Genomic DNA, 18892 nt, shown 5'->3' on the forward strand with positions numbered 1-18892 from the left:
AAACCACACTGACTACTAAACTTCCTGACTTAGTGAAAGATTTCCATGTGTACAGACATGGTCAGACATGATAACATCAAATCAAATTAAATATGTTTGTTTGTCACATACGTAATCATACAGAGTACAACTGGCAGTAAAATGCTTTTGTGACTGTTCGGCCACATTTAGAAAAATTGGACAATTAGACAATTAAAATAGACATTTAAATAAAAATAAGAGCAATAAGAGCACTTTACCCTACTACTGGGAATAATAATCACTTTAATTTCTGCAATGCACAGTTTTCTACTTGAAGTTTTGTTTGTACTTGTATATTTCCATTCCATTGTTGTTTTTAAACTTAAAGTTTTTATTTAAGTTTGGATAAATGTCTTTGTTTATATAATATACTTTTTTCTATATTATTTTACTACACTTAAATGTTGACACCTGCACTAAGAGAAATTCCTTGTACACCTGGTACTTGGTGAAATAAGAAATCTAATTCTGATTTTAAATCTAAATTAAAACAAACAGTGGGCAGTTACTAATGTGATGTGCAATTTGCACTACTGCAGTGGTAAGAGTAAGGCTACGAGGAAAAAAAAAAAACATTCAAATTAATATTCAAACTCGTCGGTTCGAAACTTAGCTCTGCCATCCGGCTGGGTTGGGAGCTTACATTAACATCAATTGCCTGTTGTTCATACAGCCGGATAGGGACTCCTTATAACTGATGCAATTACAACCTCTGCTGGCTGATTGATGGCGCCTGCATCGAGTCGAGGGACAATGTGTTGATCAGGATGTGGCTCTCCGTACACCAAGCTGATCCGCATGTGAACTCGCCTCATGCAGGTGAAAAGATGCAGTCGGATACTGCACACGTGTCGGAGGGGGTGTGTGTCAGTCTCGTTCTGCTCAATCAGGGCAAGATCAGCATCAGTAGAGAGAAAGCGTAATGCAATTAGGTAATTGGATTCGCTAAAAGTTGGGAGAAAACGCATAAACAAAAATAAATAAATACATAAAGGGAATAAAATTGAAAGGAAGCAGTTGCTCTGTGAAGCTTTTTTTAGAGAAAAAGGAGCAAAGATTCCACAAGAGAGGAGACAGAAGCTTGTTAGCACTTACTAAAATCATCTATCAGAGGTTATTAAGGCAAAAAAAATGTTCCACCAAGTTCTTAGACTGGAGGAGGAATAATAGAGAACCAGATGTTTTTGCCAACTTATGTTATCAAAGTTGCTTGTATAAGTTTCACTGCTGTATATTTTTATTTAATTATATACATATCATCGCAATATCTTTTACAGCGAGAGCTGTTGAATATTTCCAGTTGCACTGAAAGCCAGTGACCCAATCTCCTCTCATCACCCATGTTTTCATAAGGTGTTGAGCAAAATTAGGAAACTTCCAGACTGTCTGTGCCTCTATTTCTCACATTGCTGTGTACACACTGCTTTTTTCCTCTGTGGTCTGTGGACAGGTCAGGAATTCAGCAGAAAATAGCACTGCGGTTGTACCCTTCTCCAATAACACTACATAAAGAATGTGAGCTCCTGAGGCTGGGCAGGAAACCCACAGTTCTCCTAATCTTTATGTGTGCTGTCTTGGGTCATACAAGAATACAAACATTCAAAATATGTCTTTATAATTCATACTTTTTTATTCTCTACGGTCCAGCTGTTCAGGCTCTAGACAACTATTCGGAAGAACTTTAATCCTGCGGCTCAGTTCATGCTGTTAGTCATGTTTTTGGAGGGAAATCATCTGGCAGATATACATACACTGACTAGGCATAACATTATGACCACTGACAGGTGAAGTGAATAACTCTGATTATCTCTTCATCATGGCACCTGTTAGTGGGTGGGATATATTAGGCAGCAAGTGAACATTTTATCCTCAAAGACGACTGTGTCAGAGCATCTCCAAAACTGCAGTCTTTGTCGGGTGTTCCCGGTCTGCAGTGGTCAATATCCATCAAAAGTGGTCCAAGGGCCGCTCAGGTGGCGCAGCGGTAAAAACACACGCTGTTCACCAGAGCTGAGATCTCGAATACATTGTATCGAATCTCGGCTCTGCCTGCCGGCTGAGGCTGAGCGGCGACACGAACAACGATTGGCCTGTTGTTCAGATAGGGGCGGGATTAAGCCGGATGGGGACTCTCTCTCAGACTAGTGCGATTACGACCTCTGCTGGCTGGTTGGTGGCGCCTGCACGGAGATGGGAAAGGAGTGCGGTAGAGGGTGTGGCTCTCCGTACACAGTGCTGTACTGCACTGCACTCGTCTAGTGTAGGTGATAAGATGTTCGATTGCTGTGCACGTGTCGGAGGGGGCGTGGAGCAGCCTCGTCCTCCCCAATCAGGAGCAGGGACCAGCATTAGTGAGAGGATGATTGACGGGCAGAAATTGGATGCGCTAAAGTGGGAGAAAAGGGGGGGGGGGAAGTAGGCCAAGGAGGGAACAGTGGTAAACCAGCGACAGGGTCATGGGCGGCCAAGGCTCATTGATGCACCCGGGGAGTAAAGGCTGGCCCGTGTGGTCCGATCCAACAGACGAGCTACTGTAGCTCAAACTTCTGAAGAAGTTAATGCTGGTTCTGATAGAAAGGTGTCAGAATACACAGCGCATCACAGTTTGTTGCGTATGGGGCAGCATAGCCGCAGACCAGTCAGTTAGGAAGGTGGTCATAATGTTATGCCCGATCGGTGTAGTACCAAACGTATTTGAAATCAGCAGTGGATTGCTAGCATAGCAGCATGCTACTGTTTCCCAGTGTTTATCACTTCTTAACCCGTATCATTTTTCAAACACAGTCATACATATCTGACTAAAATCTACCAGTGCGACGACCCAGACAGCTTTTCATGCATCTGCTCCAGATGGCTGTTCCAGATAAAGGCGATTTGTTGCTCTTGACATGAAAACAGCATGTAGCCATGTAACAAGATGAAACAGCACCTGGTCTGATCTCACCTGTGCTGAACCTCTGAGCTGCGTTTACGGGTGCAAACGTTCTGCCCCGCTTCCCTTCTATAACTTCAAACAGCTCACACATGCGCCCCTTCCTGCCCTTGCCCTTATAGCCCTGCTTTACCCAGATCAGAGTGTGATGAGATTAGTGTGAGCTTGCAGGGATTATTGACTTTAAGTGCGCCGTGTCTCACCTAGTCGGTTGCTCGCACCTGCTGAAAGATGCCCACAGAGCTCTCGGTTCCACAATAACACCCATAGGGTGAAATAAACCAACGTAGGACAAGTGGAGGTGGAGAAGGATAGCGGGAGCGCTGTTAGGGCTTGTCAGACGTGGCAGTGCTTATTAGGGGCCTCCAACGTTCAAGTGTTCCCTATTGTTCTCATTGATGAATGGCTGTATTGCTTATTCATTCAGTGTCACCTCACATCCTTTAATAAACAGTCGTATTCAGTCCAAACCGGAGAAACTTAAACCTGTAGGTGAAGTATTTATCTTGGAAAAGACTTAGTACACGCCCTGAATTTTCCCAACACCTGCTTAAAGACTATGCGTATTTTCTGTATTTAATAATATTTAATGCAGAAAAAATTACCAGTGGTGTACCAGTTTTTTCTGGCACTTCAGCCAAGTATTAGAGTTGGGTAGCAGTTTTTCTGGCACTTTATCTAAGTATCAGATCAGTGTACCACTATTTTCTGGCACCTACTAAATATTAGACTGGTGTACCAGTTTTTTTTTCTGGTACCTACCAAGTACTAGACAGATGTACCAGTTTTTATGGCACCTACCAAGTATTAGACTGGTGTACCAGTTTTTTATGACACCTACCAAGTTTTACACTGGTGTACCTGTTCTGGCACCTACCAAGTTTTAGACTGGTGTACCAGTTATGGAACCTACTAAGTACTAGACTGGTGTACCAGTTTTTTCTGGCATCTACCAAGTATTAGACTGGTGTACCAGTTCTGGCACCTACCAAGTATTAGACTGGTGTACCAGTTATGGAACCTACCAAGTACTAGACTGGTGTACCAGTTTTTTCTGGCATCTACCAAGTACTAGACTGGTGTACCAGTCCTGGAACCTACTAAGTACTAGACTGGTGTACCAGTTTTTTTTTTCTGGCACCTACCAAGTACTAGACTGGTGTACCATTTTTTCCTGGCACCTACCAAGTATTAGACTGGTGTACCAGTTTTTATCTGGCACCTACCAAATATTAGACTGATGTACCAGTTTTTATCTGGCACCTACCAAATATTAGACTGGTGTACCAGTTTTTATCTGGCACCTACCAAATATTAGACTGGTGTACCATTTTTTTGTGGCACCTACCAAATATTAGACTGGTGTACCAGTTTTTATCTGGCACCTACCAAATATTAGACTGGTGTACCATTTTTTTGTGGCACCTACCAAATATTAGACTGGTGTACCAGTTTTTATCTGGCACCTACCAAATATTAGACTGGTGTACCTGTTTTTTCTGGCACTTACCAAGTAATAGACTGGTGTACCAGTTCTGGCACCTACCAAGTATTAGACTGATGTACTAGTACTGGCATCTACCAAGTATTACAAAACAATCGAAAAATGTTGGGACGGGCAACATATTTATAATATATATTTAAGTTACATTATTTTAAAGCTTTTTATGATAGGGAGGTGAATAAGTAACGGGTAAGGGTAGTATGATTTGGTAAAAAGGAGGAAAGTTCAAGAAAACCTTGTGATAAATATAACCACATGGGCTCAGGAGTACTTCAAGGAAATGTTGTCACTTAACACAGTTCACCTCTGCCTCAGGAAATGCAATCTGAATTTTATTGTATTTTAATCATTGTTTTTAATGTTTTTTTTCCTCACATTTAGCTACTATTAAATAATTATCGGAGAACATAACAATGCAATGTGTCACTTTTCTGTTTATATTTAAAAAAATGTAAGATAATGTACAGTGTACCACTAATAAGGAATTGTGAAGTACATGAGGTCATGGCCAAATTGCAAGTTAACCACGACACATATTATGACCTGTTAGTCAATTGGAAACATCTCCAAGCCTTCACGTGCCAGATTGATTTAGCAACATAGATTTTCCGCTGACATTTCCAGTTTCCTTATTTCTTAAAATAGAGCTGCAAAACCGATTCAGTGACAATTTGACCTGTCATTTCCCCAAACTTTGATTTTTTTTTAGGTTTACAGTGACTATATGATAAATAATGATGTAAATATTTCTGCATGGTTTGTATGAGCTCTGATATGTGTAGTAATAGTAATAACATTTAAATTTTTAGCATTAAGCAGATGCTTTTATTCAAAGCGACTTACAGTCCAAGCAATTGAGGGTTAGGGACCTTGCTCAAGGGCCCAACAGTGGCAACCTGGCAGTAGTGGGGTTTGAACCCGCAACCTTCTGCTTACTAGTTCAGTACCTTAACCGCTAGGCTACAACTGCCCTAACTGCATTGTTTTGTGTTTCAGACTAAAGGAGATTAATATGAGCGAGTATGATGCCTCCACATACGAGCGTTTTTCTGGAGCTGTCCGGCGCCAAGTCCAGTCCCTACGCATCATTCTGGACAGCCTGCAGGTAAACAAACATTGCATTTCTACTCCCTAATGGGTGTGTACAGGCTTTCCAATGGGCTTTAGCTGTTCTTTCCTTTCCTTCCTTACACACACACACACACACACACACACACACACACACAGACACACCCTTTAACCTAGAAGAGTGCTATTACAGCTGCATCTATTTTCTTCTTGATTTACCCTTAGTCATAAAGCTATCATCCCCTGACCCAGTGCTGTTGCTCTGTTACTGGTTTGAATTGACTTCTGTTAGTGTCTTTGATTAGCGCCCGTGGCGATGTCCTCTAGGGAGGTGTAGCAATGTTTCTCTGGTAGCCTCACAGAGAAACTGAGCTCAAATGTAGAGTAAAGCTGGCTAAAATTGCTGGCATAATAGGCTGTTTAAGGTATTCAGAGCAACGAATGGGCTACTGTCTGTAGATGTATACCCACAACGTTAATCTATGTGACTGGTATAGCTTATAGCTTAAGCGGTGAATGATAGGTACCAGATTGTAAAAAGGCTTGAATAACAAATATACTGTTTGGTCAGGGAACCCGTCCAGCACAAGTCTGTTGCAGGACGTACACACTGTCACCTCTAAGCAATGTAATATAGCAGAACCAACTGATATATTTTTTGAATGTGCAAGAACTCAGATAAAGCTATGGGAGAACATGCCAGCCTCCACACAGTGGACAGTTATTGGATGCAGGAACTGAACATGGCTCACCTGACTTTTTGCAACAGCAATAAGACTTCAATGAAAGAAAAGGGCTTATTCAGGCGTTGATGTTAGATGAGAAGGCCTGAGTCACAATTGACTTTCCAATTCATCCCAGACGTGTTTAGTGAGTTCCTCCACATCAAACTCGTCAAACCATGCCTTCGTGCGCAGGAGTAGGACCTGTCACCTGGGAACTGGTTAGGGCGGCACTTTATTTATGAATTTTGGATTTCTCAAGGTGTTTGAAACATTCCTCTAAGATTTTTGGTCCATAACGGAACTGCTGCAGATTTGTCAACTGTATATTCATGCAAATCACCTGTTGTACCACATCTTGAAGGTGCTGCCTGGTGACTAAGAGGGCAATTGAAGTACACAGAACTCATGGAATTAGTTAGAAATACATGTACCTTGTGACATGGGGCTATATATGCTGGGCAGGATGGGTAAGTTGCGGCTTTAAAGGGATGCACACAGTTTGCCCATTAGTCTACTTTAAACTGCTGGTATTAAGGCGGGTCAGATAAGCTGCTTATCCCAATATCCGATATCCGATCCAATGATTTGGGCCAATATCGGACCAATACCGATACAGAGTATTGGATTGGTGCCAGCTCTAGTTAAAATGTTTTGGAGAGTGACTTTTCCAAACTAGCGATTGGAAGGTTGCTGATTCAAGCCGGTGTTGGACCCCAGAGCAACCCTGAATTGCTTGCATTGTATCATTCCCAATTGTAAGTCACTTTAGACAAAAAAGCATCTCCCAAATGCATTTATACAAACATACAGGTACAGGTCCGCCCATCTATTTAAAAAATATTTTCCAAAAACCTTCTGGAAGTCTGCTTTATATCCTCTCTATCCCCCTTTTATACCTCTTTCATTGTTTCTTGAACACCCACACACTATTTGTGCTTTTCTTTAATCCTTGTGGTTTACAGCTATTTAAATAGAAGGAATTTATTTTACCCTCCTTCAGCTGTGATCAAGAGCTGGCTGTTGTGTGTGTTTGATAATATGTGGCCTAGACAGGTACCATGTCATTGCTCCCTCCAGTTCAGTCTTGTACAGGCAGGTCATTTCTACAGAGCTGGAGTCATCCTCTATTTCAAATCCTCTGGCTCACCTGTATGTATGCACTTCTGTTTTCTTCTCAGTCCAAAGCGTTCATTTGTAAATGTCCCATTCATTTGTGCTGTTATGTCAGCACACGCTGCACGTTATTCTTTCATCTCTCCACCCCGCAGGTAGATGATTAGTTGTCCTGATAACTACACATGCACACCTAGCATCACTAGTATGAAAGAGCAGTGATTTTACAAAACAGTGCAACCAGTCACTCCTGTTAGTTGTTGAAGGAATGTACAGACAACAGTAAAGAACAAGAAGCAAAGTGTTACTTCTCTGTAATCAGAGCTAAGAGTGAGACGCTGTTCTGTTTGTGTTTCTCATGTGTAGTTGCATACACACAGCTTACGTCAGTGTCGCCAGGTCTACGGTTGTCCCACAAAAAGGGTTATACCACATGATCTAAAGTCCGATATATGACCAAAAGTATGTGGATACCCATCCTAGTCACATTTACATACATACATTTTTGGCATTTAGCAGATGCTTTTATCCAAAGCGACTCACAGAATACAATTTAAGCAATTGAGGGTTAAGGGCCTTGCTGAAGGTCCTAACAGTGGCAATCTGGCAGTGGTGGGGCATGAACCGGCAACCTTCTGATTATTGGTCTAGTTCCTTAACCACTAGGCTACAGCTGCCCTACATCTGCCCTAGTGGATAGAAATTCATTAATTCATTGTCTGTTTTACCACCGCTTTATCCTGGTCAGGTGTCATGGTGGGTCAAATTCACTGGGCGAAAGGTGGGAAAGGTCCTGGACATGTCGCCAGACACAGACTTTCAATATTAGTGGAGTTTATTTTATTTTTGGTTATCAGTAACTACACTAATTTCAACTGTGGTAGGTCGTTGGTTAAATCATCTACTCTAATGAGCTTAAACATTAGAACCACTCGCCTACTACGCTGTCAAAAGACCTTTGACCCACTGAGACATGGATCTTACAAGACCTCTGAAGGAATCCTGTGGTATCTGGTCCCAGGATATTACCATTAGAACCTTCAGTTTCTGTACATTGCGAGGTGGATCATCCCAGTGGAAAATACACAATGCCTGTGTGCCCGTTGTAGGTACTTTCAAGGTTGGACAGGAGTTTGGAGGCACCTTAACTGGTCTACAACTATGCAGCACCATACATATAAGGGTTTGATGCACTATGTGACACACTGACCTCATGATTAATATTAAGATAATCTGTAGTTTGAGCCACAGTAGCATTTCTGTTGGTCCATACCAGACACCATAAACTTCATGTCCTCTGGCATCACTGAGTCTTGGCCACCCAACTACATGTCAGCAGTTTGTGGCTGTTTTCTCCTTGGACTTCTGTCTTTGGGTACTCACAACAACTGCCTCGTCACACCTCTTACTTTAACCTAGTTATCTGACCATAACAATGTGGTCCCTAAGCAGTGTGTAAATGTTTGTATTGAATTATTACCTACATCTCCCATGTTTTTGATTGTTGTACGTATGTTTCTAAGCATAATATGGTACAATTTGTGTTTTGTTTTATTTACAGGCTAAAGGAAAGGAAAGGCAGTGGCTGAAGAACCAGGCTGTGGGGGAGCTGGATGATGCTAAGATTATTGATGGCCTGACTGGAGAGAAAGCCATTTACAAATGCAGAGGGGAACTGGAACCAGAGGTGAGAGTCCTGCTCTATTTATGGTGACAGGACCTGTAGGGAGGTTTGTTTAGGTAAAGTACTTACTGACTGAAAAGCTTCACACTTACTCACAAAAATGCATACCAAGCACACACACACACACACACGCACACACCCTTATATCCGTATGTGCTTAAAGACTCTCCAATCTCCAAAACACATTTGTTACCAAGGATGTCTCATGCAAATTAGTGTCTGCTAACATTGCATTTAATCACTTATGCTTGGCGTCTACAAAAAGGGAGAACCTTTGATTCATTCATTCAATTTCGCCATAATAATCCAATAAATATATAAACAGAACATTTTAAAATGTTAAGATACATTCTATTTATACACCTCTCTTCAGCTCAAATCAAGGAGTATTTTGTTTTAAGTCCTCAAATGCAGCATTCTGTGTTTATCTTCTATAAAATCCATTACAAAATGTACTGTGTATTACATGTAGTATTCAGGAATGAAATCTAAGCAGAGGAACCAACAGGGAGATCAAATCAAGTCTTTGTTTAGTTTTCTTCAGTGTGTACGGTGTGTTAACTGGTACCTGTCTCTGTCTCTAGCTTGGCACACCTCAGCAGAAGCCCAAGCGACTGCGCCTGCTAGCCGACGTGTCAGGCAGTATGTACCGTTTTAATGGCGTTGATGGGCGTCTGGAACGCAGCATGGAGGCTGTGTGCATGGTGATGGAGGCTCTGGAGGGCTACGAACACAAGTTTAAGGTAAAATACTTAACCAACAGCTTTTTCTCTCTGCTACTAAACCATTTTGTTTAAATATGCTTTTTTTTTTAATTAGACAGACAGAAAGACAGACAGATAGATATACAGAGAGACAGACAAATAGACAGATAGACAAACAGACAGATAAATATACAGACAGACAGATAGATATACAGACAAACAGACATATACTGTAGATAGACAGTCATACAGATAAATAGACAGACAGATAGATAGATAGACAGACAGACAGATAAATAGATAGATAGACAGACATACAGACTGACAGACAGACAGATAATAGATATACAGACAGATAGAAAGACAGACAGATATATAGAAAGACAGACATATAGACAGACAGACAGACAGATAGATAGACTGACAGACAGATAGACAGACAGACAGACAGACAGACAGACAGATAGACAGACAGACAGACAGACAGACAGACAGACAGACAGACAGACAGATAAATAGTTAGACAGACAGATACATAGCCAGACAGACAGACTTATAGACAGACAGATAGATATACAAACAGATACATAGCTAGACAGACAGACAGATGGATAGATAGACAGACAGATAGACAGACAGATAGATATACAAACAGATACATAACCAGACAGACATATAGATAGATGAACAGACAGACAGACAGACTAGATTTTATTTATGCTGAAGTAAATTTTAAAACTATTAGGACGGCTGGTCGGTGGGTTTTGAAATGTCACACACTTGCATACATTTACACAAGTACCTGAAATTCTGAGAAAGGATTTACATTTTGTAACTGAGGGCTTTATTTAATAAACCCCAGCCCTGACAACCACTGCCCTCAATCTCACTGTACAATAAGAGAATTGAAGAAAATTGTATTTATTTACAGACATCTATCCCCATGTCAACTCACCACAGAAACTGAGTTTACTTCCTCCACATGTGTGTGAGAGAGAGTGAGAGATTTGAGTTGTGTTGATGAGTAACAGGGGTATCCCCAGATGCTGACACACTGTGATGGAGGTTACTATAGAGACCTGGCTGACATGGCTCTCTATGGCATTACAGGCAGAAACGAGCAGGGTTAAGCCCTTGTGGTCAGTTCTCTTTCAGTCTCTGAGTCCAGCTGCTGGATTCCATGCAGGACACAATGAATCACTCTTACTGGAAGCTTTTTCCTGCACAGCAACATCAGCACAAAGCCAGATTGTTGTGTGTCCTTTCTTTCCATCGCGACATTCAGTGGGAGGAAATAATGTGGAAGACGTCAGGCTGGGTTATAAGTTCTTGCGTTATGTCTCTGAAATGTGACATACGTCATCACACAGGCACGTTCGCTACAGGTGCTTTTCATTTTAGTGACCGTGATTTAATTTAGAATGACTCTGTTGGGATGAGATGTTAATAAACAAGGCAAAAGCAAGACCCATACAGAGCTGGGAAAAAGAAACTGACGTCTTTCTTATTGGCATATTTATCTAAATTTATGATTGTTGATCACATTACACAAAGCAAACTTTGGTAAAAACTCAATGCTTTCTTGATTACGCAATCAGCCTAAATCTAATTAAATCTAGCCTTTAAGATCAAAGACTGTCTTTAGTTTCTACAGGAACAGTTTGCTATGATCTACAGTCATCTGCCAGCTGTTAAAAGTCTTTAACCCAAGCCCAAGTTCTATTACATGGAACCTGTTTGATGGGCATGTAACTCGTAAGTGGTGTCACAGTGACTTAGCAGGTGGTCTGTGGGGTGCACACTCACACTCACTGCCTGTAGGGTTTGTCACATTCAGATTAGTCACAATTGCTTCATGTAGACATAAAGTATCCATGAACTAAAGACTGCAACACCTAGGCACCAATGAGCAAACCCAATTCCCCAAAATAGCTTATAATGCTAACCACTCTCTCCATTACATTTTTAACTCTCACATAACTGCATAACATAAGAAATTAGTGTTGTTTTTTATTACTGAGTATTATTTATGTATATTTTTTGCATTTTAGATGTGACCATTCTTATACAGTGCTTTACTGATTATAGAACTTTAAATATCTGGGGGTCAATCAAGGTTCTCATTTAATCCAATCCTAGCCCTGCTGAAAAAATACAGGTGTCCACTTTCCATTTGAAAACAGGAACCAGCCCAAATGAAAAACCTACAAAATGCATCTTTATTGTTCTAATTAATTGTCGTCCTACTTGGAAGGCAAGTGAAACCATCACTATTACAGTTCCAGTTGTCAGTTACTCGTGCAGTGGAAAAGGCACAAAACTCTCTCCATTATAATTTGACCTTTACATAACTACATAATATAAAATGCGTTTTTTATTACTAAGTATTATTTATGTCTATTTTTTGCAGGTGGGATATGACTATTCCTAAACAGTGCTTCACTGATTGCTGAAACCTTGTTAGAACATTATTAGTTATTTTTTATAAGATGCTGTGGAAGACTAGTCAGTGCATGTTAGTTTTCAGCTTAAGTGTTTGATCAAGAGGTGGGTCTTTAAACGTGTTTTGAAGACGAATGGACAGGTAAAGTTCATTCCACCACTTGGGTGCTAGTACTGAATAGAGCATTGATGCATGTCTTCTTTGAGTACTTAAGAGCAAAAACAGCATGAAAAAAAATGGTTTTTAAATTTGGATTAATTTTTTTCTCCTGTCAATACTGATCAGGCACTTTTGGTACTGGATCAGTGGCTGATGTAAAAAGCACAGTTCTAGTCATCAGGTACATGTGCAGTAGAAAAGGCACAAAATAATGACTCAGGTGTCTTGATCTCTCTGTTCGGATAGTGCAGTACGGCTGGGTAAAACTGGGTTATCTGTGTGAAAGCACCTTACATATTAAATAGTTTGGTTATAAAGGGGAATAAAGTCAGTGTTTAAATGGGAACAAGAATGGGTAATTTTATGTGCTAGTATTTAGGCTGACCTTTGTAAAGCAGTGCCTGCATGCAAATCAGTATATTTAGAGCCTTATTTTGCATTGGAGGACTGTAAATCAGTCAAAGCTGCTTCCATGTACTATTTTGTAAGTGAAACAGCAGTTTTATTGTCTATACAGACAATTGCTTATTATTTATTATGCAGACATACAGTCTAAATAACCCTCTGTTAAACCCGCTGTTCTGTATAGACATATTTCTGTACCTTTTTTATATTCTTTTCTTATATTCCCACTGTCAGCATTTTCAATATTAGCAGTGCTGGGAAAAATGAAAACCCCCTTTTTATTTTTAAAGCTTCGCTAGCTATAAATTTGTCACTTTCAGGACGGAGTTTGTAGTTATTTGTGTGCATTTTCCATGCTGGCGCAGTACGATCAGCTCTCTCTTCCTTTTCCTGTTTTGTTTCTTTGCAGTATGACATTGTGGGCCATTCAGGAGATGGATTTAATATAGAGCTGGTCACATGTAATAAAGTGCCAAAGAACAACATGCAGAGGCTAAAGGTTTTAAAGGTACGTAGCGCACCCTTGTCCTGTTTGCATTCTTATGTTTTTCCTTTGTTTGGAATCCACTTCCTGACGAGCGTTCTTGGAATGAAGTCACACTTCTGATTGTACTAGGTAGCAGAGTGTACACAGACAGGCAGGCTTCACGTGTTGAGAATAAGGAATCATGGTTGGAATGAGGTGTTGACCAACAATAACTGCATTAGCTGTACACAGTGGACCTGGTCTGTTCCACTGTTTGATTCTAATGAGTGACTAATAAAGAACAAATTTCATTCAGTTTCATTTTAAGTTTATCTGTTTGCAAGAATGTTAAATATTCCAGTAAATGTTTTTAATTCTTAGATCTCAGATTACACTGTGTACCATGATAAGATCACATACATGCTAATTGTACAACCCCAAATCAGAAAAAGTTGGGACATTATGGAAGACTGTGTGCCCAATGTATTAAAGCACAATATGCCCAATGCATAGCCACTGATGCAGCACTCCTTTCACTTCATCATCACATGAGAATCTTCGTCCCCTTAAAGCTTTTTTGAAGGAAGGTGGAAATCAGATGGCACTTCATCCGAACTATAAGCTCTCTCTCAGTCTCAGTTATATATAATTTTTTTTCTTGAACCTTTATTCAATAATGTAATCTAATAATCTAGGGCAAATGAAATGGCTTTATTTGTTTTGTAGACATATAAATATGCATATTCCTTTTCTGCATACTTCAGCTTGTTTGGAAGCCGGTGTCAGAGCGGAGGGTCAGCCATTGTGTGGCACCCTTGGACCCAAGAGAGTTAAGGGCCTTAATCAAGGGCCCAACAGTGGCTGTATGGCAGAGCCAAGATTCAAACCTCAGAGACAAAATTTAACAAACTGCCAAAATTACAAGTTCAAGTTCAATAGAATGAACAAATTAATTTTTTTTATTCCATTTTACAAAATGTCCCAACTTTTTTAGAAATGTATTTTTTTGAACCAGATGAACACATTCATCCTCCCCCTCTCTAACATCCTCTTCCCAGACCATGCATGTTCACTCTCAGTTCTGTATGAGTGGAGACTACACGCTGGAGGGCACACAGAATGCTGTAAACGAGCTAGCACGAGAGGAAGCTGACGAGCACTTTGTCATTGTGCTGAGCGATGCTAACCTGGAGCGCTATGGCATCCACCCCGATCGATTTGCCCGCACCCTTACCAGCAACCCACAGGTTCATGCCTTCGCCATCTTTATTGGCTCCCTCGGGGACCAGGCTGAGAGGTGAGCATTCCTACTGAACTGTATGATATATAAGAAAAATATAATAATATCAAAAGTGTAACACGGCTACTGAAGCACGAGGTAAAGCCCCGCACCTAGAAGAGTAAAAAATGAACCCAAGTGCAGGATGCTTGACAAGGGTAGAACAATACTGTGGATAGAAAGGCACTAACAAAAACCTATAGGGAGAATAAATGTGGGAGCTGAAAATAACAGTAATAAAGTAAAAGACACAAAAACGTCTGCAGCCCATGACGGAGAAAGTGGATAGAAAATAGAGAGCGAAGAACTGAGAACTGGTTGTCATGTTATGATAGGCTACTTCGGCTGTTTGCGACAACCCAATTCTTGGAAAAAGAGGAGAGACAGGGAACTCTAAAGGTGAAATATAAGCAGGGCCACCACCAATTGACTAGCACAGCCTGCACCAAGCATGGTTACATAACATTGGGTCATTTCTTAGTTTCTTGGGACTTTACCAACAACAAACAATTAATATTTTTTTACTAGATGCAACTGTCATGGATGATTTTTTAGCTGCTGGCTTCAAATTAGGTTAGAAAGCCTGTTTTTTTAAATCATTATCAATATTTTTAAGTTTAACAGGTCAACCATGGAGTAGATACGACCCAAACAAGATCATTTAAATACAGCTAATTTTTATCCAAGTAATTAGACTCAAAATAAGATCATATAAATGGTTAAGTTTATATATTGCCTGTCACCACTGATGTCATTATTACAGTGTATAACACTACAATGTTCTGAATACTGTAGTACATTTACCTTGAAATATTTGGGCGGCACGGTGGCTCAGTGGGTATCACTGTCCCTTCACAGCAAGAAGGTCCTGGGTTTGATCCCCAGGTGGGGTGGTCCAGGTCCTTTCTGTGTGGAGTTTGCATGTTCTCCCTGTGTCTGTGTGGGTTTCCTCCATGAACTTCGGTTTCCTCCCACAGTCCAAAGACATGCAAGTGAGGTCAATTGAAAATACAAAATTGTCCATGACTGTGTTTGACATTAAACTTGTGACCTGATAAACCTTGTGTAATGAGTAACTACTGTTCCTGTCATGAATGTAACCAAAGTGTAAAACATGACGTTAAAATTCTAATAAACAAACAAACATTGAAATTTTTTAGCAGATGCTTTTATATTTAAGTATTAACCAACGCACTGCAACTACATTTGCTATTCTCGATCAAATATGCATGAACTTAAAGTTCTGCCCTATTTAGATGCAACTTTAGCTGCTGAATGTTTCATACAAAGCCCCCCCAAAAATTGAGAAGTCTCATAATTCACCACAGAATGCCCTTTGGCTGGGACATGATGCATTTTATGATGCAACAACACACTCATGCTGCATGAACAATGCTGTTTGTGCGTTAATATGTCAGATTAGGCCAAGTGAGGGTACAAGGAGGAACATAGATGCAACTGCGGTGGTCAGAGAACGTTCCTCACAACTCTCATGTCAGCCCACACTGACTCTGCTCTTTTCAGACCCATAGTAATTTAAAGGACAGGCCTTTCAGAACATGCGTCTCCTCATGGAACAGTATGACATTAGTGAATAGAAAGGGTGGGTGGGCAGAAGAGTGAAAGATCTGGGTGTCCCACTGTCTTCAGCCTCTTACCCCAGCAGGCATTTCCCAAACCCCCAACTCTCACAAAAGAGGCTGCGTGAATGACGGCCTTTGTCGGCATGTTGAGAAATAGGAGCTCACTTTGATTGCAAGTGAAAACCCATTTGCATTGGTAATGCTTTTCTGAGGGGGCATTTTGGGGGGGGTCTTTTCTTTTTTTCCCTGACATCTAGGCTCCAGAAAACTCTGCCGGCAGGACGTTCTTTTGTTGCCATGGACACTAAGGAGATCCCTCAAATCCTCCAACAGATCTTCACCTCCACCATGCTGTCCAGTGTCTGAACACATCGCACCACCCAGAAACCTTGTTCTCTCATACACTGCTGATTCCAGGAGGCGTGCTCTATACTTACAGGTTTTTGGGTTCGGGTATTATGCCCCATACCAGGGCTCTTTTTAATTAAAAAAATTATGATTACTTGACACAGCAGTTAGAATTTTAATACAATTAATACACCTCGTTTGATTGTTCTTTAAACAGACTGTATTGTTTCACCTTGTGTACATTTGAGGCTCTCAGTTAAAAACGTTGGGCGGACTTGTTTGCCATGTCTGACTGTGAACTTGTGCCCTGGTAAAAGAGGCCGGTGTTGCGTCAGATTTTGATGGATGTGCTTGTCTGGGCTTTCTCAGGTTCCTCTGAACTCCTCGTGATCACACAGTCAACACATTCTGTCAACAAAGCTATTTCTCCAGTCATCCAGGCTCTAGTCAGTCATTCAGGCTCCTATACAGCATGTTTTATATTATTGATAACCAGTCATGTAGAATAAGCTCCTGACTACCTTCAAGCCAATGAAAACAAGAATTTCAGATATTACACTGCTAAATGGTAGTATGGAGTTGGATACACAGACTGGATTTAGCATTGTAATATCTAAAATTCTTGTTTTCATTGGCTTGCAGTTAGTCAGTTAGTCAGGAGTTTAATACTGGTAGTGCCACACTGTTCTATATTCACTCTTGGGTTTTTATGTACTATGGATTTTTTGGTCCCTTTTAAATGATAATGAATAATGATGATGACTGAATAATGCACTGTTTAAACAGACGGTGTATTCTTTATCTTCTAGTGTCCTCTAATCTTTTTTTTGCATTTCATTCTTAAATATTTGGCCATTTACAAAGTCAATAGATCATTTAATGTGCACCATACACTATCGTCCCAAAATGACCCATTGAAAGTGATGATTTGGACTTTGGAAGTTGTGTATTGTATACAAGGACTTAAGCAAGTGTTCAGCTATATCATTTCCTATCTGGAAATAATCTAGAATATGAGGTGCAGCTTTACACCTCAGATTCATCCTAGATTCGTCCTGAACCTGCACCATTCTCAAACGTAACCTTTATGAGGTACCCAGTCAGACCATTTAACATTTTGGCAATAAAAGTCCAGATGCTGTAAAGAACAGATATGGTGGAATATACTTTCTATTATATAAACAATATCTTTTTATGAGTTGGGGTTTATTCTCTGCTTCTCACTGTATTCTCCTAGATATTTTTTTATGCATTTTCTCCCGATTTAGCTCACTCAATTTGTCTTCCACTGCTGAGAGATACCAGATTGCATCCGAGGAGAGCACGTCGCTGTACACGCTTCTTCTGACACGTGCACAGCCCTCCTCTTCTCACCCATGCACTCTGCACAGGCATCTCTTCTGCCAATCAGGGTCCTTACACAGCGTATGAAGACCCTCCCACCCACACATAGTCCGGCCCCCACCCTGCAGATACGGTGGTTAAGTAGTATCTGCTGCAGGCACTGCCAATTATGCCCGCCAGATGGCGCCCAGCCGACCGGAGGCAAAGCCGAGTTTCGAACCGAGGAGTTCCGAATCTCGGCACTGGTGTGCTAGCGAAATATCCCACTGCGCCACCTGGGCGCCTCTCCTGAATATTTAATGCTAGATTTGCTCATATTTCATGCTTGCCACAAAGCTAACAGTTTTATGTCTGAATCACTACAATTTGCTAACATTTATTAGTTAACTTTAGGCTCCTGTTGATCCATTGTGATGTCTTGAAAGGTGTCAGCTAAGAATGTAACAACTGATTATACTCAGTACGCAGTTTGACAGTAATTCAAGCTGATTACAAATTATTTTAAAAGAGGATAATGATTCCTAATTTATATCTGTAGCAAAACAATAAAAACTTTTTTTTTTGTTTATATAACCTTGTCTATGTAAAAAAAGAAGTCTGTTAAAGTACTAGACATTTGGACATTTTGAACAGAAAATGTGGATACCAATGCTGATTTGAGAATTGATTTGAGAAATTAAAAGGATGATGTTTAAAATTGTTTAACAATTTGTTGACATTTTTTGAGCACAACTTTGAAGCAATCTTTTCTTATCTGTTGACCTTTCCATCCTAAATACAATTCCTTTTGTATTTTGCTAGTAGCTTCCTTTAAGAAAAAATAAAAGACAGAGGCTTCCAGGAATATTCAGAGAAATTGTGAGCCGTATTTGCAGACAACGCCTGGGATATTTTTACCTTTAGGAATCTACTCTTCCACTCAGTGTGGCCTGTATTTAATGTCAACTTGAGCACAAATTTCCTGACTTTTCATCTCCTGTCTGACCTCTTAACTTAGCATTTGGTGCTAGCAGCACTTCTTGGAATGTTGCCATCCCAACCCCTGACGTTCTTCCTGTGTTCGTGCGTGTGATCTGAGACTGAGCGCTTTTTCCTTCCCGTGATGCTGGAGCTG

The 18892-nt window shown here is 40.6% G+C and overlaps 1 protein-coding gene across 1 annotated transcript in view; it reads left to right on the forward strand.

The window, feature by feature from the left end:
• Positions 1-18460, forward strand: part of vwa8 (von Willebrand factor A domain containing 8) — a 107943-nt gene extending 89483 nt beyond the window's left edge. The window contains exons 40-45 of the mRNA XM_063005615.1: positions 5454-5562; positions 8925-9050; positions 9632-9790; positions 13168-13266; positions 14283-14521; positions 16344-18460. Of these exons, the coding sequence (XP_062861685.1) occupies positions 5454-5562; positions 8925-9050; positions 9632-9790; positions 13168-13266; positions 14283-14521; positions 16344-16452 (841 nt within the window). The 3' untranslated portion in view covers positions 16453-18460. The remainder of the gene's footprint in view (positions 1-5453; positions 5563-8924; positions 9051-9631; positions 9791-13167; positions 13267-14282; positions 14522-16343) is intronic.
• The last annotated feature ends 432 nt before the right edge of the window (positions 18461-18892 follow it).

This window comes from Trichomycterus rosablanca, chromosome 12 (genome assembly GCF_030014385.1).
Source record: "Trichomycterus rosablanca isolate fTriRos1 chromosome 12, fTriRos1.hap1, whole genome shotgun sequence".
In the NCBI taxonomy this organism is placed as follows: Eukaryota; Metazoa; Chordata; class Actinopteri; order Siluriformes; family Trichomycteridae; genus Trichomycterus; species Trichomycterus rosablanca.